Source organism: Sander lucioperca, chromosome 15, assembly GCF_008315115.2.
Source record: "Sander lucioperca isolate FBNREF2018 chromosome 15, SLUC_FBN_1.2, whole genome shotgun sequence".
NCBI lineage: Eukaryota > Metazoa > Chordata > Actinopteri > Perciformes > Percidae > Sander > Sander lucioperca.
Window position 1 is genome coordinate 32,769,928 of NC_050187.1, and position 20,280 is coordinate 32,790,207.

At 42.9% G+C, this 20,280-nt stretch overlaps 1 protein-coding gene across 1 annotated transcript in view; it reads left to right on the forward strand.

Annotated features, from left to right (window-relative positions):
• Positions 1–19,610, forward strand: part of epas1b (endothelial PAS domain protein 1b) — an 85,076-nt gene extending 65,466 nt beyond the window's left edge. The window contains exons 7-16 of the mRNA XM_031316086.1: positions 4,970–5,076; positions 8,014–8,161; positions 9,007–9,215; positions 10,638–10,858; positions 13,712–13,825; positions 14,736–15,256; positions 16,357–16,453; positions 16,992–17,085; positions 17,790–17,963; positions 18,944–19,610. Of these exons, the coding sequence (XP_031171946.1) occupies positions 4,970–5,076; positions 8,014–8,161; positions 9,007–9,215; positions 10,638–10,858; positions 13,712–13,825; positions 14,736–15,256; positions 16,357–16,453; positions 16,992–17,085; positions 17,790–17,963; positions 18,944–19,095 (1,837 nt within the window). The 3' untranslated portion in view covers positions 19,096–19,610. The remainder of the gene's footprint in view (positions 1–4,969; positions 5,077–8,013; positions 8,162–9,006; positions 9,216–10,637; positions 10,859–13,711; positions 13,826–14,735; positions 15,257–16,356; positions 16,454–16,991; positions 17,086–17,789; positions 17,964–18,943) is intronic.
• Positions 19,611–20,280: the final 670 nt, after the last annotated feature.

Here is a 20,280-nt window from a genome sequence, read left to right on the forward strand (position 1 = left end):
TATCGTTTTTTTTATCATCATCGCAATATCTACTGGCACAACATACATATCGCGAAAGGTTGCGACATATCGAGATTTTTTGTGTTAGTTGAAAGAAAATATCAGTAGAAAATTGCACTTTAAAGTGCATATGTCATTCATTTTTAGTAGTGCCCGTCATTATCAATTCAATGTTCAATTTGTTCAATAAAAGAATGTGAGAAATGATTATTTGTTTTAAATTCAACAAGCAATTTGTTGTATTTTAAAAGAATACTGAAAGCAACAGAAAGGCAGAACTGAGTACACTCTTATATCTGTTAATTTATCGCAAGTAATATCGTTATCGCGATATTCAACAACGTTATTGCGTATCGCATATTTTCCTCATATCGTGCAGCCCTAGAGCCCAGTAGTGGGCAATGCTGGGAAGTGGGGTGACCTCTGCCGTGAAAACAACGCCTATATGGACGTGTACCACTACACGCTCGGAGAAATCGCTCCCGGTGTGGTATGGCGCGTGGCGGAGTACGGAACAAAACCGCGGCGCAGCCGGGAACGAGTCACTTCTGCGCCTGGTGAAATTTCGGGGTTAGGGTTACCTGATCTCTGTGAATTTGCCATGACGCTAATTTGCGTAGACATTTTGCGCCAAATGTCTGCATATTACTTAATTTAAATATGTGTAAATAGCTCAGGAGCACCGAGACGCTTTTGCTTGGCAGCGCAGTTCGAGGTGCGTTTCATCCTTTGCGGGTACTCTGAGTGCTAATTCGTGCAGCTTTAAGCGTCGGGAATACTGGAACGCAACACCGTGCGTGGGCCGCCGCAGATGCGGCACAGAGACGCTGATGCTCAATACATTGTTCGTTGCAGTATTCTCCGAAACACCAGAGGGCGTACTGACAAAATAATCTGTAAATAAGCAAGAAGTAGTAGAGAAGAAGAGATGGGAAGTAAAGGGAAGCAGGCTGCCTGGCAACAGTAGTAATCCATGTTAAACACAGACGTACTGCGAAACATTACATTTATCTACTCTAATCATTAACGTGACTGTTGTTTATCTCCAAATCAAAATGACTGTATGTTTGTAACACTGTTAACAACTATCTTTACATGAAGCCGTTTTTTTTAGCTTTGACAAAACGATCTCTCATGTTTTTCCACACTCTCCAGCAAAACGTTTCTTAGTTTCCCAGTGTGGTGTCTCTCCCTGAACACATATTTAAGGTAGGGCCGCACAATTAATTACAATTTTATCGAAATCGCAATATGAACTAGTGCAATATCCAAATCGCAGGGGGCGCAATACTTGTTAAAGGCAAAATATGTGTCAAACCATTCTGAATGAAGTATTGTGGTGCTGCAGAGATGTCCCGGCCTACAAATCGTATCCTGCAGACTAAAGAAAAAAATCTTTGTTTGGTACAGATCCTCGCAAAAAAAATCACACTTTTTTATGAAAATGAGAATAATGATACAAAAATGATGATTCCCTCCAATATTGTTAATCATATCGCAATATCAGTCAAAATAATCGCAATTAGATATTTTCCTAATATCGTGCAGCCCTAATTTGAGAGAGAGAGAGAGAGAGAGAGAGAGAGAGAGAGAGAGAGAGAGAGAGAGAGAGAGAGAGAGAGAGAGAGAGAGAGAGAGAGAGAGTCACATGGTGTGTGTATCGGGGGTCTGAAGCCATCATCATTATTATAATTTGGAGCTTGCAACCGCTCTTGGATCTAGTTTTGTTTTTTCACTAGAACTTTCCTCTCTCCTCCTCCTTTCCCCTGTGTCTTTTCGATCTTCCATTTTCCCAACTTTTCCTTTTTTTTTGCTCCTGTCCTTAATTCACTTTCTCCCTTCTCACTGCCTCCATTTTTTTCCCACCTACAGTAATTTTGTCCACTTTACTTTAAGATGTACCCCTCTCCTTTCTCCTCTGCCTTTCCTCCGTTCCCTGCATCTGTCTGTGTTATGTAATCTGAGGAGTCTCTCTCGCTCTCTCTCTCTCTCTCTCACACAACTAATCCACATGAAACATAATCATCCACAGATTGTTAATCTTCATCCTCCTGTGATTTGATCATTTACAATTTATCTTCACGAATTCCTGGATTTCTTTCCGGGAATGTGCAATCAACAAGGTTATGACAGATGATTGGAAATAACTGGGAAACTCCCAGCCATTCCTATTAGTCAGAAAGGCTGCGAGAGCTACAGCGGAGTCAACGTGTTATCGATCATAGAAAATGAATATGGTCGTTGTGTTTTTATCATAACCAGATGTAACGGTGTGTCCTTTGAAACGGTTGAGAAGCAGAGAAATTTAGAAAGGTTCTTTTTTTTTTTTTTAGGTTGCAAACATTTGTGTGTTTAATGATCTTTTGACAATTAAGTTAGAAAATAATATTGTAGTATTAGATTGTATAACATGATGTACAATTTAATTTTAAAGTTTGCCATGTTTAAAAAAAAAAAAGGCTGTGCGGTTGAGGAAAGTAAACCAGGTCATTGATTTAATGTTTGAAATTTACATTTTGATTCATTTGAAATGGTTCAATATTTCATCAGAAAATAATCTAAACATTTTCAACAGGAAGCAGATTTTGTGTCACTGTAACTGTGTTTTGAACAAATACACATCAATTACATAGCGCGGTCAGATATGTTGAGGAAAGCAGACGGGTCCTTTGAAAAACATAAGTGTTGAAATTTAGAATAAAACAGATTGAAGTTTAGGGGCGCCTGGATTGCTCATCTGGTTGAGCGTGCGCCCCATGTACCAAGGCTCAGTCCTTAACGCAGCAGCCACTGGTTCAATTCCAACCTGCGGCCCTTTCACTCCCCTTTCACATATTCAGCTGTCCTGTATAATAAATGCCTAATATGGCCAAAACATTATCTTAAAAAAAGTTGCACTATGACATTGGGCCTCATTCACCAATATCTTCCTAAGTTTTTTCTTAAATTTGTTCTTTTGAAAGTTCATAAGAAAAGTCTACATCTGATTCATGACGTGTTCTTAAACAGCAGAATTGTTTGCAGGTGTGTTCTTAGAATGATGAATCCCAATGTCTTCGGAAATTGAAAGCTCGTGCCCGTTGCTCCTATTTAGCATAGGTAAACGCCCCGTTAATTCCCATGAAAGGGCATGAGATGGCAGGGCCGTGTCGCGTGCACACTTAAAGAAATGTCAAAAAGACGCGAGACGCAAGACTTTAGTAATTCTGAAGTGGAGGTACTGCTGCAAGAAGTTAACCTAAAAAACGAGACATATTTACTAGCGTCAGCAGTGGATACAAAGCAGCAAATAAAACCGATGCATGGAATACAATTACTCAGCGAACTCTGTATCCGGAGAAGGGCGCATAACTGATGAAGTATGTACAGTAGGCCTAGCACAATTCATACACAATGGTGATATAAAGTGCTTTACAAATAAGCGTAAGTGTAGTGTGTATTTATGAAAACCAACAAAGATATAATTATGTGTAAAATAATGAAAATAATTAGTACAAACTTATAAAGGAGAGAAATATTACATTTTAAATTAGAACGGACTAAGTACTTATTTTGCGCAAACCTGTTAGCTCTAAATTGTGCGTAAGAGTGCTCTTGAGTGTGTGTTGATTCTGTTCCTACCTAAGAACAAATCCCAAATAAGAAAAAAGCATTGGTGAATGCCAGAATTGTCATGAAAACTGCTTAAGTGGGGTTTGAGAATTTTTTTTTTCTTAAGAACGTTTGGTGAATGAGGCCCAATGTTATTTAAGTTTACAAGCCAACCCACGCTCATGTGTCACACTCCCAAACAGCTTATCGGAGATGGATTCGGTAAACTTTCATCCTGCCAGACTGAAAGATTTTGTTGGCTGGAGGAGTCAAATGAAATCCCATTCCAGCCTCTTTAATTCGGTGCTAAGCATGACTCGTTAGTCTGCACTCGTTGTCCCAGTGTACCCCCTCTGGTCTCCTATAGAACTTTTTGTCCGGGGGTCATTTCCTGTTGTTACTTTGGATTATGTTCTCACAGCGCAGTTTGTTGGGAAGAGACTCTCCTTCTGAGAGAGAATAAACCACTCCAAGTATGTGTTCCAAGCAGCGGTGGAAAAAGTATTTCAGACCCTATACTCAAGTAAAAGTACTAATACCACAGTGTAAAAAACTCTCTGTTGCAAGTAAAAGTCTCTGCATTGAAACCATGTTGCCTAAGTAAAAGTATGAAAGTATTCTCAGGGAAATGTACTTAAAGTATTACAAGTAAAAGTACTTGATGCAGAAAAATCCTCACATTTTAGGAACTGGAAACGGAAAAAAAAGGGTGAATGCATCCAAAAAAAGCGTCAAAAACGAATTCTGTGTTTAATGGTCTAATCATTTCAGCTGCACTTGTAGGCCGTTACATTGTTGGGTAGTCTAATTTATAACAAAACATCGTATTTTGTAAACTACATGTGTTTTGTGCGCAAAAAATCTGAATTTTGGAAAGTAACTAATAACTAAACCTTCACCCTACATTCCACCACAGGTTCCAAGTATGTAACCATGGCCTGCGATCCTGTAATTCACCCCCAGTAACCTGTATTATTGAGGTATTTACTGGGCAAAGAGAGCTGGAAAGAAATAAAAGGAAAGAAAAGGGATTTTTTTAAATGAGGTGAGCCAGTAACAAAATCCTCATTAACAAAGTGAACTCGTGGTGAGAGTGACAGAAAGAGATTAGCTGTTCCCAGAAATGCAGGGATTCAGCCGAGACGGGGAATGTGAACAATTCTTGTTTTTGGAAGACTCACCTTGATTTCCAAATCGTGCGTGAGGCCTTTTGAAGTGCAGACGTTCAGGACAGTGTGCAGGATTCCGTCTTTTTGAGCCTCGCGTGAGAGAAGGGAATCACAACGACAACACAAAAGTTCAAATGAATAACTGCTGTGCATAGCAAAAAGGGAAATATGTGCATTATTTAAAATGTGTGTGTGACTGTGTGTTGCAGGGTAACAGGGTTGATGGGTTACACTCCCGAGGATCTGCTGGGTCGTTCAGTCTACGACTTTTACCACGCCCTGGACTCGGACGGCGTCACCAAGAGCCACCACAACTGTAAGCGCACACACACACACACTCATGTGCACACACACACACACACTCAGAGGCACCAAATCAATACCACTCCAATAGATCTGCATTATTAAAGGTCCTATGACATGCTGCTTTTTGGATGCTTTTATATAGGCCTTAGTGGTCCCCTAATACTGTATCTGAAGTCTCTTTTTATATAGGCCTTAGTGGTCCCCTAATACTGTATCTGAAGTCTCTTTTATATAGACCTTAGTGGTCCCCTAATACTGTATCTGAAGTCTCTTTTATATAGACCTTAGTGGTCCCCTAATACTGTATCTGAAGTCTCTTTTATATAGACCTTAGTGGTCCCCTAATACTGTATCTGAAGTCTCTTTTATATAGACTTTAGTGGTCCCCTAATACTGTATCTGAAGTCTCTTTCCCGAAATTCAGCCTTGGTGCAGAATTACAGCCACTAGAGCCAGTCCCACAATGATCTTTCCTTCAGAATGTGCCATTTCTGTGTCTGTAGCTTTAAATGCTATTGAGGAGGAGAGAGGGGGAGGGGCAAGGTGGAGGGTGGGGGTGTGGCCTTGACCAACTGCCACTTTTCTTGTTTTCAAGCCATGATGTCTCTCTCTTTCTCATGGGGGGCCAAATTCTCTGGGCGGGCAAAGCAGAGAAATGGGAGGTAACCTTTCCCCTTATGACGTCATAAAGGGAAGATTCCAGATCGGCCCATCTGAGCTTTCATTTTCTCAAAGGCAGAGCAGGATACCCAGGGCTCGGTTTACACCTATCACCATTTCTAGCCACTGGGGGACCATAGGCAGGCTGGGGGAACTCATATTAATGTTAAAAAACCTCATAAAGTGAATTTTTTAATGCCATGGGACCTTTAAACGAATAGATGTCAACTATTAAATTAATCCCCAACTATTTTGATAGACGGTTTGAGTCCTTTTTTATGAGAAGAGTTCAAATTCTCTCATTCCAGCTTAAGTGTAAATATTTTCTAGTTTCAAATTATGAGGACTATGGTTAACTGCTCCTCAGATCTCTGCAGGGTAAATCCAGACAGCTAGCTAGACTATCTGTCCAATCTGAGTTTTCTGTTGCACGACTAAAACAACTTTTGAACGTACACATGTTCCACCAAAACAAGTTCCTTCCCGATGCTATTTTGCAATGCTTAGCAAGACGATTGTGATTGGTTTAAAGAAATGCCAATAAACCAGAGCACGTTTTTCTCCCATCCCAGAATGCTGTGTGGAGTAGCCAGACCTTCCTCCGCAGCGCTGTGGAGGAAGGTCTGGCAAAGCGAGACTAGCTATTCTATAACGCCTCATTCAGACTGGATTAACATTATAAATATTCACTGTGCTGCTCTGTAACTTCACTTTGTTCCAGACGGAAATAGGCCTGTATGTTGGTGCCAAAACATATTTCCCTTCTACCATTTTCACACAACAGCCCAATTCCATTAAAACAAATAAAGTAGATTAGCAGCTCTTCCCACGACAAAAAAACAACTCAGCGATCCACTTCAAAATGAGGATCAAAAGGATGTCATTTTGGACAGGATTTAGGTTACAGGAGGACCAGTGCTGAGAAAAAAATACTTCAAAATGTTATTTATGTATGATTATCAGACTGTATTTCTTGTTAAATTTGATCTGAGGTAAAACCGTGTGTGTGTGTGGGGGGAGGGTGTGTGTGTGTGTGGGGGTGGGGGGGGGGTGCAGAGCAGCAGCGTGGTATTAAGATGTCTTGTCTTTATTAAATTAAGCTCAACCATTGATGGCCTGATGAGGTTTGCACATCTGCTGCCACAAACACAGTGGACAGAGAGGGGACCAGGTGGCCTCTATTACATTCTAATGTGTGTGTGTGTGTGTGTGTGTGTGTGTGTGTGTGTGTGTGTGTGTGTGTGTGTGTGTGTGTGTGTCATGGCTTTTCTCTCCACTGACAGCACTATATCATTAGAAGCTCTGAACAGCAGTGTGAGTACAAGAGGAAAAGTGGTAATTTAGTTCCTTAAAACTACCCCTGGCCTGAAACATAATGGCAGTATGGCAACTAAACATCCCTCTTACCTACAGCATTGGTTTAATTTTTTTCTGTAACAGTAAAACAATTCTTGACGTTTAGAACCAAAGTGATACTTTATTTTCTTGCTTTGCTGACAGTGAGATGTTTTCATTTTTAATAAATTTTTTTAATAAAACGAGAAATAACTCTGCGGGGAGATTTGCGCGTTCCCGGTGCAGTTTAAGGCCGCCTACGCATGATCAGAGGTACAACCGTAAGATAGGCCGCGCAGGTATACGTCATTGGTTATGTTTTGAAAGGTCTGCGGAAACTTGGTCAAAGTTGAAATAATTTTTATCTTTGAATTGTGTTGGTGTGTGTTCCTCTTTTTCTGGTCTAAGTAGCGTCCTTAGTTGGCTGAAATCTTCAGAGATAAAGGGCTCTCTCTATGACACACACACACACACACACACACACACACACACACACACAGACTACCGGCTCTCACAGCCAACGTGACCAGCCTGTTGATAGCACATGCTAACAGCGTTCTCCGCTACATGTAATGTTGCCTTGAGCTTCCTCAAAACACACACACACACACACACACACACACACACACACACACACACACACACACTCACACACTCACACACTCACACTAACACTAACTCTCTCACCACAGTTTTGCTTCTTTCCCACGCCAGTGCTGATCTTTGGCCTGTAGCCAGCACATCTCCCTCTCAGCCCAAAGTAAAACATCCCACTTTCTTCAGCTGACCAATGTTTGGCTGATTTCACAGCCTCGTGCATAAAACATGGCTCAGTTCCACACCTGAGTTGTCTTGAATCACCAAACACGAAAGCTGATAACACATGTTGCTGTTTCTTACTTCTCTCTCCCTCTCTCCCTCTCTGTCTCTCTCTCTCTCTCTCTCTCCGCAGTGTGTTCCAAGGGTCAGGCAGTGAGCGGTCAGTATCGCATGCTGGCTAAGACCGGAGGCTACGTCTGGGTAGAAACCCAGGGAACTGTTATTTATAACAGCCGCAACTCCCAGCCCCAGTGCATCGTGTGCATAAACTACGTCCTCAGGTGAGCACTGTCACGCTGCAGCTCTGGCAGATTGTTGGTGAAAAGTTGTAAATGTCAAAATCATGTTAAATTTAGTCTAAAAAGTGTCATTTGTTCTTAGATGTCTAGGTAAGAACCGTTTATCGGTGTTTTAAGCCCCCGACGTCACCTTCCAGGCAGCGCTGCCTGGAAGGCACTAGGATTAGGCAATGTTATGGTTATGGTTATGGATAGGGGGTTAACACTTTTCCAAATTTGTGTCACACAAATTTCTTGGCGGAAAACAGACCAATCTGGAAACATTTCTGTGTTTAGTTGTTCATGATCAAAATCTGTGTTGACCGTTCACAAACTTGTCCTTCTTCATGAATATTTACCACCACCATCAATTCCAAGTATTCCTATCGGCTTGAAATTTTTAAATTTCCATTCGCATGAACTGGGGTAGACGCTCCATATTCATGCGCCATCTTGAAATACGTTAGCCAGTAAGGTACATACAGGACATACTGCTCCGCCTTTTGCGTTTTCGCTGTCACATGATAACCTCACAGGTGCTGCTAATGGAAACATGGAGGACCACACATATTCAAACTCCAAATTTCAGGAACAGGAGTCTTCTTCTTCACCCAGAAAAAGAAAAAGGATATTGAAAAGAACAAGACAGTGGCTTTTTGAAGCGTGAAGGCTACCGTAGCTGTAATACGTACTCTGAACTGCGTGGCGCGAGGGAGTTGATTGCGATATATGATCTCAACGCTAGATGGGAGAAATTCCTACACATTAGACCTTTAAAGCCCTGGGTGATTTACACCCCTACTTATTATGGGCTTGTATATGTGCTCTGCTCTCCTCCAAACCTGCAGTGACATCGAGGAGAAGTCGATGGTTTTCTCCCTGAAGCAGACCGAGACCCTGTTCAAGCCGCACCACATGAACAGCTTCTTCACTGCCGGAGGTGCAGGCGTGACCGGAGAGCCGGGAGAAGCCCTCTTCACCAAACTCAAGGAGGAGCCGGAGGACCTCGCCCAGCTGGCCCCGACACCCGGAGACACAATCATCAGCCTGGACTTCGGTCTGTATCCACCTTCATCTTTTGTTGGTTTCATTATGATAGCAAGGCAACTTACGAAACAACAAACAACAAGGCTTCCTGTAAATAATCCTGCTTTTTAAGAGTGAGTTCAACCAGTTTAAAGTGAGTCAGTTAAACCAAAGTTTGTTAATGAACGGGTATATGAAGTACATGAAGCATCATGTGGCTGGAGTTAAATATATTTCTCACATTTTAGGCTCTGATGAAATATTGTGAACTCTAGTATTGATTATAAATTCTACCCTCATTTGATGATATAAAAGCTACTTACATCCTTGCAAGACAACATTTGGCACAAACAGAGCTAAGCATAAGTGAATACACCCCTGCTAAAGTTGACTAAAAAGAGGAATAAAAAAATGGAAATTGATCTTAATAAACACAGAGATTGGCATGGTTTTATTTCAGTTTTGCATTGAGAGATGATCTTATGGAAAGTACCCCATGCCAGTCTCTAGGTATGGTGAAGGGGATGTGATGATGTGGGGCTATTTTAATTCCAAAGGCCAAGGGAACTTTATCAGGATGCATAGTATCCTGGATCCATGAAATAACTGGCCTTTAAAAATAAAACTCTACCTGCCTCTATGGGAATTTAACATAGGGGTGTATTTACTTATGCCCCCTGTATTTTAAGGAAGAACATTTATTTATTTACGATACATTATTCATTCACAAAGAAAATTGGTTTCCTTAAAGGTTGGATTTTTCCTCATTTTTTAATTAAGGCATTAAGATCAATTTCCAAAAGATGATTTTTTTATTCCTCTTTGTAGTCAACTTTAGCATGGGTGTATTCACTTATGCTGAGCACTGTACATTTATTAATATTTGCATCAGTCTCATGTTCAACCCTCATTCGCCATGGCAAATTTATTCTTTATCCCAGGGGTCTTTGACATTTTTTAGGCCAGGGACCCCTTAGCTGAAAGAGACTGAGTAGGGACCCCCTACTGCTGTACATATACAGTATTGCATACAATTGCATGTTACGTGCATGTTACGTGCACGTGCATGTTAAACTGGGCCGAATGGATGAAAATAAAAGGTTATTATTTAATGTCATGTTTAAACATTTTGTAAACATACATTTGGAAGGCCCAGTGACTCCTTAAGCTTAACTGCATGACTACCTTACCTATGGTAAGCTTATCTTCAATATGTAAATCACTTTTTTTTCCACAAATAGGCCAATTTATCTTTGCTATTAATATGTTGGATTCATATTAATGTATTAATTTTCAGACATTTACATTTTTTAAATAGATTTTTTTAACATAATTTGGCGACCCCTTTGCACCCACCCCATAGGGGTCAAGGACCACCTGTGGAAGATCTCTGCTTTATCCCATCTCTTCACAACTGACTCTAATTTCTGCTTCTTTCTCACAGATCTCACAGATCGCCCTCCGTTCGAGGAGCCCCAACAGCCTGCAGGATACACCCAGATGTCTGCCACAGCTATGCCCCCTCCTGGACCTCCATCCTGGGCCAGCGAGAACCACAAGCCTGCCCCTCCGGCACCAGTTCCAAGGGACATGGCTACCATGGCGGGTAAACTCATCATGCAGGAGAATCCGCCGCCGGGCAGCGCCACGCCGAGCCTCAGCAGCTGCTCCACGGTGAGGAGACTGAGACAGTTCAGACCAAAGATGCGCCACGAGACAAGTTGAAACTTGTGGCTTCTTGCAACGCGCCGGTCTGCACAAATGCGACGAGACGGTGTATCATCTCCATAGCGACGACTCTTTGGACTTCCATTCTAACATTCTGACTTTCAGGGCCCTATTTTAACGATCTAAGGGAACAGCGTGAAGCGCCTGGCGCAGGTGCGTTTAGGGCGTGTCCAAATCCACTTTTGCTAGTTTGACGGTGGGAAAAAAGGGTCCGTGCGCCGGGCGCATGGTTCAAAAGGGTTGTACTTAGTGTCTTCATTAATTCATAGGTGTGTTTTGGGCGTAACATGCAATAAACCAATCAGAGATCATCTCCCATTCCCTTTAAAAGCCAGGCGCGTTTGTACCTTGGTGCATTGCTGTTATGATGGAGGATTTGCACCGTAATATTTTTATTTGTAATAATTTGCATGTTTGTGTTCTGCTGCGCTTCCCTGTGTGTGTGTGTGTGTGTGTGTGTGTGTGTGTGTGTGTTAGACACACACACACACACACACACACACACACACACAAGCATAGTGTGCGCGCGCTGTGCACGAGCCTAGGCGCATTTTACTAATTCGCTGTTAAAATAACCATGAAATGCTGCGTTATTGACTTTAGACCAGGTTTTTGTTGGTCAATGATCACTTCCCGCTGCCTCAAGATAGCAATGCGCCAAGAATTCACCTGAACACACCTCCAAGAAAGACCAGCACGCCCATGGGCGCAAAGATGGGCGCAGGTGCATTTGCTATTTAAACGACGTAGGCGCTGGATGGGAAATTGACAAATGCGTGGGTCTTAAACTAGCAAAGACATTTGTGCCGGGCTTTGCGTCGGGCTTTGCGCTGCGCCGGGTGCAAGATAGGGCCCTAAGGCTTTTTTGTAGCTGGATATATCATTTGTTTCGTCTAAATATGAATGTGGATAACATCAGTGATAGTGAGATGCTTGCTACAGTTGCATTTCTAGTGATGAATCGGCGAAAACAACGGTTTATTTCTCTGATTCGCTGCTTTGTTCTAACACCACTCAACCCGCTCCCTCTCTTCAGTCACTCTCTATCTCGCTTGACCATATAACCTTACGGTACGTGTCCATTTACACGTTGTTTTCAACGGATGGGATCGCCAGTAGTAGTGAGCTTGCCACCAGTTTCTCTTCAATGACCACTGACAAGCAAAGGAAACAGTCTACACCCTTCTACAACCGCGATGGCTGCAGCTGATTGGACGAATGCGTAACGTGGGTTGTCTGCTCCCTGATTTCAAAACCGACCATAATGGTGGTTCTTTGGAATACGATGTCTTATTTTACAATAATAGTTCACTTTTTAAGCGAGATGCAGTTCATGCAGTTGCTAAATCTGTCTTTATTTCAATTCAATTCAGTTCAATTCAATTTTATTTATAGTATCAAATCATAACAAGAGTTATCTCGAGACACTTTACAGATCGAGTAGGTCTAGACCACACTCTGTAGTTTATGAAGCCCCAACTATTACAGTGGTTGCCTCAAGAGCAAGCATTAGCAGTGACTATTGCGACAGTGGCAAGGAAAAACTCCCTTTTTTGTTAGGAAGAAACCTCGGACAGACCCAGACTCTTGGTAGGCGGTGTCTGACGGCACCGGTTGGGGGTGTGGTGAATGGTGGCAATAATAGTCATAATAAAGATAGTGAAACAGTGACCACAATGGTAGTCGTAGTAGTTCATGTCATAGTAGGGCACAGCAGGGCGTTACGGGGTGTGGTGTGGCACAGCAGCCTGGGTGGACGCGGTTGGACGCAGCAGGACGCAGTCGGACACTGCGGGGAAACGCAGAGCGTAGCAGGGTGTAGTAAGTCCATAGCGTCAGCTGCACCCAAGACCCCGGTGTAGGTGCCACCCAATTCCAAGGCGATATTCTGGGTGAAGAAGAAGCATAGGGACTCCGGGGAGAAAACTCCCCAGAGCTATTTCAGATCGACAAAGGTCAGTTTTAAAGATGTCAGCTTTTGAGAGGCATCAAGCCGGCCGCTCCTCATTTACATAAAGTTGGCTGGATTCAACTTTATGCAAATGAGGAGCTGGCGAGTCAACAACCCGCTTCTCCAAAGTCCCGGTGGTGCTACCAGAATGCATTGCTCCCATATAAATGAATGGGAAGCGTTGAAATGACACTGACAATGGACACACACCATTACAGTGTTTTCGGGCGGTCGTTGAGGCTCCGTCTAAAGCTCTGCCATTTCGACCAGCTGTTAGTAACATAGAAATAAAATGGATTTTGGATCATTAGCTGACTTCTCTATTGAAACAGGGGACATCCCTTATGTTCTAAAACCAGCCTCTGGCGACTTGACCAGCTGTGTCCAAGGCAACGCCATCCGCTGGTCTGAGTCGTGCTGGGACCACTGCAACTTTTCCCTGCGACATTCTGAAACGGTTTTGTCTCGTCGCGAATCTTTGGTCTGAACTGGAAACTGAAAAGAGTAATTAGTTAGTTTGGCCAGTTTGTTTCATCGTTTGTTCTTTCTGTGTTCAGTGAGGCCTGGGGGGGTGAGGGGGGGGATTGGTTAAAGGCCACCAACTTTGGGCAATGTGTGTGAGAATAACGGGGGTGGATATTTGGAAGGAACAGGCTCTTAGCGGTGAATGGCGCCTTTGTCAAAACTCTCTCGCTCTTTGTGTCTTTCGCTTTCTTTTTTACACTGTTCTTTCTCTTACGCGTTGTCCCTTTTTCTCCTCTGTGCTCTTGTTCCTCTCTGTCCTCTCGCCCCCGTCCATTATTCTCCTCTCCTCCATCCTCCCTCCATCTCTCTCTCTCACCCTGCAGCCCAGCAGCCCAGGTGATTACTACAGCCCAGTGGAGAGCGATCTGAAGGTGGAGCTGACTGAGAAGCTCTTTGCTCTGGACACTGAAGGCAACAACAGTCCTGCAGACACCGAGGTGCTGTGTGTCCCGCGAATATGCTCTATGTCTGAAACTTGGTTTCTCTGTTATCTTTCCAGTAATTAGATTTATGAGGTCTTGTTTACTGACTCTGATTGAAAACTTGGCTTTCGTTGTCTTTTCCTATTTGGGATGTAATGCATTCGGGGGTGCATGGGTGGGTCATGAAACACAGCGCTTTCAAGCCAGGGAGCGGAGTTCGCTTCCCGGGGAAAACAAAAGACTTTCACCCAGGAAATGCGTGTTCCTTGGGAGTGTTTTAATCCAAACCATGATCTTTTTCCTAACCTTAACAAGTTGTTTTGGTGCCTAAACTTAACTGTTAGGGTTAGGTGCCTTGAAGTCGACGGTCGCAGCGCTGCCTTGAAGTCGACGTTCGGGGCTTAAAACGCCATTGAGCGCTCTGTAGCCGGCATCACGTGACCAGCCAGCCGTTGTTTATTTTCGTAAGATATCATACGTATTAGGGTGCATACATTTTCGTACGATGAGAATGCGTTGGACAGGTTTAATTGACTTTAATTAAGTGAAAATAATCACACATTAAAGGTGTAGTAGGTAAGACTTATAAAACTTTGTGTCATATTTGCTGAAACTGACCCTATGTTCAAGTAGAACTACATGAAGCAGGTAATAAAAAAATAAATCTGGCTCCTCTGGCACCACCTACAGCCTGTAGTGTGATTTGCAAAAATTCACCGCTCCCTGTTCAGATGCACCAATCAGGGTGCACCAAAACTTTACTGCCGCTCTGTTACTTTCACTTCTCTTTCAAGGTTTGAACAATAATGTCAAAACTACATGAGATTGTAAAAATGTATTTACCTGCACAGTATAAGAAGGAAAAACATAATGCAACAGCTAAATAACTTTTTTTAACAAACCATGTCATCTTTTGCTTTCCCAGAGGGACTTGAGTGACTTAGACCTGGAGACTCTGGCTCCCTACATCCCGATGGATGGCGAGGACTTCGAGCTGAATCCCATCATCCCAGAGTCGGATCCCCTGGAGGGGGGTCCAGCAGGATCCGTGGGGAGCAAGGGCAGCCAGGCCAGCCGGCAGAGCTTCAGCCACATCGCCAGCCTCTTCCAGCCACTAGCCTCCCCTCCTCCGCCCCAGGGCCACTTCCAGCACCAGGCGGCTGCGTCCTGGGCCGCGGGCGAGAAGAGAGGCTCCCGCCATGGGACCGTGGACTCGCGTGCAGGGTTTTGCGTGATGGGGCACATGCAGAATCCCCCGTACCAGGCTCCAGCCAGCACCCCTCTGTCCTCCATGGGGGGCAGGCAGAATCTGCAGTGGCCTCCGGACCCTCTGTTAACCTACCAGCAACCACAACGCGCTACCAAGACCTACCTGATGGACACTTTTTCAGGAGAGGAGCGCCCATCCTGCCAACAGAACATGCCACACCTCATGCAGAAACAGAGGTGATGTAACAATCAACACTAGAGAGAGGTTTTCAAAGTACAGGTTTTTTAATACCTAGCATAAGTGTTCCAGATATACTAGAGATGGTCCGATACCATTTTTTCCATCCCGATACCAATTCTAATACCTGAACTTGCGTATCGCCCGATACAGAGTACTGATCCCAAACCAGTGTGTCATATATTTTATAATGTTTTAACAGCTGTATACCACTGTCCCTGTATGGATGTGATATGATTTCCATCTTTGTTGTTCAGCCTGGCTCAGGTTAAAACTTTTTGTGAAACATGAACACACACAAACAATGAACGCCACAGAACTTTTGGTAACACTTGAAGGTATCTACATACATACAAGAGTGACATGACACTGTCATGAACGTGTCATAAAACATTATAAACAAGTCATAAACGTTTATGACATAACGCTTCTTTTAGTAAGTGTCATTGGGTTTTTTTCATGACAAGTTAGGGTTAGGGTTAGGGTTAGGGTTAGGCTTAGGCCATCCTGGCCTACAAATCGTATCCTACAGACTAAAGAAAAAATCTTTGTTTGATACAGATCCTCGCAAACATTTTTTTTTCTTTATATTTTTCAGTGAAAATAAGAATAATGATACAAAAATGATAGTTCCCTCCAATATCGTGAATCATATCGCAATCACAATATCAGTCAAAATAATCGCAATTAGATATTTTCCTACTATTGTGCAGCCCTACTTTAGAGTAGTTTTTCTTCGGGGCTAAATTACGCGGTATCGGATCAGTGCATAAACTCCAGTACTTTCCAATACCGATACTAGCATTTTGGGCAGTGGTATCGGTATCGGAACATCTCTAATTTATACTCGCATTGATGAGTAATTAACTACAAGTGACAGATTACAAAGCAAAGTTAAGAGGGTGGATACAAGAATACATTAAAACATAGACAATTATCCACCCAGTTAGTAGAACTACCAATCTAAAGAATGTTCTGACATCAAGATTAAATGTGTGTGTGTGTGTGTGTGTGTGTGTGTGTGTGTGTGTGTGTGTGTGTGTGTGTGTGTGTGTGTGTGTGCGTGCGTGTGCGCGTGTGTGTGTGTGTGTGCGCGCAGGTCCATTGACAATTTCGTACAAGCCTACAGAGACATGAGTCCAGCCAGAGTGGCCATGGCCAACAGTATCAAGCGCTCCTTCACTCAGATGGCTCTCGTGAGTTTCTCTAATATGCAGGAATTTATCAAACAGCAAGTTAAGTTTCAGTTGAAAGGGGTCCACCATTTAAAAATGATACTATTCCTGAGAATCATTACGCCATGAAAATAGGGCAGATTATCCAGTCCATCTGTCCATTAGTAACAGGGTTGAGACTTGCATTTAGTTTTACTTCAGCTTGTTTTCAGCTAATTAATGAAAAATAAAGGAGTAAGGGCTACTTGGATCTAACAGTGATCGAATCCCCTGACACCATGTGTTAAGTACACACAAATTTAAAAGCCTTTATTATCTTGGCTACGTGATTTAAAAACAAGACCAAGACTCATATAAAGAGCCCCTATTATGCTTTTTGGGGATTTTTCCCGTCTTTAAGTGTGTTATATAGTTTTATGGGTAGGTAATAGTTGTATGAAGTAAAAAAAAAAAAAAAAAACACATTTCACTCCAAATGGAGCTTTCTCCCACAGACTGCACTTTTTCTCAACTGCCTGAAAAAAGCAGCTAATTAAGAAACCGAGTAACTGTGTTTCAGGGTGAAAGTACGCCGTCAGAAATCATATGGAAGAAGATGAGGGGTGACGGTTGTGCCGCCATGGATCGCTCCCTCAGCGCAGGATCTCTGGCAGGTGTGTGTGTGTGCGTGTGCGTGTGCGTGTGCGTGTGCGTGTGTGTGTGTGTGTGTGTGTGTGTGTGTGTGTGTGTGTGTGTGTGTGTGTGTAAAACCTCTTGCCCTATCTATCCTCTGTTCCACTGGTGGAATGTAACTAAGTACATTTACTCAAGGACTGTATTTAAATACAAATGTTGAGGTACTTGTCCTGGAGTCTTTTCTTTTCATGCCACTTTCTAATTCTACTCCACTACATTTCAGAGAGAAATATTGGACTTTTTACTCCACTACATTCATCTGACAGCTTTAGTTACTTTACAAATTAAGATTTTTGCACACAAAACACATGTAGTTTATAAAATACAAGGCTTTATTATAAATTAAACTACCCAACAATATAATAGCCTACACCATTGATGACAATGATTAGCCCATTAAACACTTGTTGATTGAAACTTGAACAGTTTGGATTGTTTCCAGTTTCTAAAATGTGAGGATTTTTCTACATTGAGTACTTTTACTTGTAATACGTTAAGTACAGTTTCCTGATGATACTTACATACTTTTACTTAAGAAACATTTTCAATGCAGGACTTTTACTTCTAACAGAGTATTTTTACAGTGTGGCATTAGTACTTTTACTTGAGTAAAGGATCTGAATACTTCTTCCACCACTGCTCTGTTCCACTCGTCAACTGTTCCTCTGTTTCTCTGTCTCAGCGTCCGAGATGGGGAGGACGATGCCAGGCAGCATGGCTTCATGTCTCAGCTCTCTGCAGCAACACAGGAAGTCGCAGAATCCAGGGAACTGGATAGGTGGTGCAAATGACAAACCCTTTCCCAGAAAGAGCTGCAGCTACACCTATAACATGCTGCCTTCCAACAAGACGGAGGGTGAGCTGACCTGACTTTGCTGCTTACAATCCTCAGTGTTAAAGGGAGAGTTCTGATTATAATTTTTTTGAAGTGGGGTTGTATGAGGTTCTTATCCATAGTTCCTGTGTTAGCTACAGTAGATGGCGGTCAGCACGCCCCCAGTTTGGAGAAGCAGGCAGGAGTACCGCTGCTGTGGACGGGGACAGTAGTGATGGCCAAATGAAGCTTTGTGAAGCATTGTCTTTATTTTCTGAGCCCACTAGATGGCGCTCTCTGTTCAACAAAGGGTTGAGAATACACTGAATTGCAATGCCTTAGGCCTTAAACGTGCAGTATACTAGCCGCAGCCGACCTGCCGAGTGCCAGTGCGACATCATGGGAGCGCCGTAACTGTTTATACTTCCGCGTGGTGGTCGCGACACTAGTTGCAATCACTAGTTGTAGTTGGCACTAATGAGGAAAGGCTACTGACTTTGCTATTTCTACAGACTAGAAGAAGAAGAAAAAGGTAAACAACGGCAGAACTGGCAGCTGCATTGCCTTCAATGCTTCGATTTGATTCATTGACCTACTTGGTCTCAGACCAGTGGTCTGTATGTAAATTTTGGGGCGTGACAAAGGTACAGACCAGAGCCAATGAAGGCACAGCCACCGAGTTGACGTCAACTATTAGCTTTGTTGACATTCGCCCGTTTTCATCGGCAGTTTCAAATTGTGAGATTTGCAGAGGAAAGAGGTGTCAATGGGACTTTGAGGTTCTCTGTATTCCCATTTTACCCACGAACTGTCGTTATTCAACTATGACAAGGTAAACTTGGGTTTGCATTCTATCACCCCTTTAACTTGTTTTAAGAAAAAAAAGGTTTAGGTCTCAATAACAGACAAAAATAACTTAGTAAAATGAAGATTGTTGCTAAATGTTGCTCACTGTCTTCCTACCTGGTCGTATTGAATCATTGACACAGATTTTCTTTCCTTTTCTTTAATTCACTTTGTAGGTATTGCGAGTCGTTTGGTCGGCTCTTCTTTTGACTCCTCCTGTCTGCCAGAGTTGACCGGTTACGACTGCGAGGTCAACGTCCCGCTGCAGGGCAACCTGCACCTCCTCCAGGGCTGTGACCTGCTGAGAGCCCTGGACCAGGCCTCTTAGAGCCCCAGATTTAAAATCCGCCATAGACCTAGACTTAAATCCCCAGCCCGAGACTTAAGCCTGTCTTTACCTTCGTAACCTCGGGGCCGTCTGAGAGCCCTGAGGCTGAGCTACCTATAAGGAATGGTTTTCATAATCCCATTCCGCCTTATTTTAGTTTCCAAGGCTCGGCCCCACTATCTGTTCCCTGTCCTGTTATAGTTCTGTACCTAGACCTATCTAAACAAAGCGAGATATCAGGGTCAAGCCACTCGCAACCATTTTTTTCCCCCCTTAGCTCTCGACTCAAAATCAGATGCAGGTTGAACACCAGTATACAAAAGTTGCCCTGCATTGAGACAACCACATAGACGACCCACACAAATCACGGGCCACTTAAATAAAATGGTCAATGTGGGACAATTAACTAACAGAGCCAAAATAATGCAACCACTCTGTCTGACCTGTGTCAAACAGTCTGGACACCGGGATTTATCACTGGTTATCGGGTTTGGTGTAGACGTCTCTCTGTGTTCGGGTCTTTGGTGTAAAAGGGGTATTAGTGGCGGGGAGGGATTCTAACCTACAACCTGTGTCTTATCCTGGCCCGGTCTCCATCGCAGACCTACACCCTGATATGAACTCTATGCAGCTCAGTTCCCAGACCTACCTAACTCTTTATAGGCTAAGTCATTTAGCTCAGAGAAGTATTATACTGTACTACCTAGACACTGTGTTCTTTCACCTTGTGCATTTGACCAGCAATTAGACCCAGCCTACTTCTCCTAGTCCCAGGCAAAACTTCAAGCAAGAGTTGGGTATCATGAAGTTGTTCTGAATTGTAGCCATTTTAAATGTATACATGTAGAAAAACCAAGAATTATTTGCAAAGCATGCTCTTTGATTCTGCTTATCGATTCCCAAAAAAGATGACAAGAAGATACCGACGCAAATCACATAGTGCTAGAGCGGCATGGATTAATCCATCAGTTGTCAACTATTAAATTAATTGCCAACTAGTTTGATAATCGATTTAATCGGTTTGAGTCATTTCTAATGAAAAAATTGTAAAAATTCCCTGACTCCAGCCTCTTAAAGCTTTAGTGCGTAACTTTTTTTTTATGTTAATGGAAGTCCATTACATTCAAGCCATTGCCAAATGAGTTGATACAAAGCTAATTAAAGCTCCACACAACTCTCTCTGTA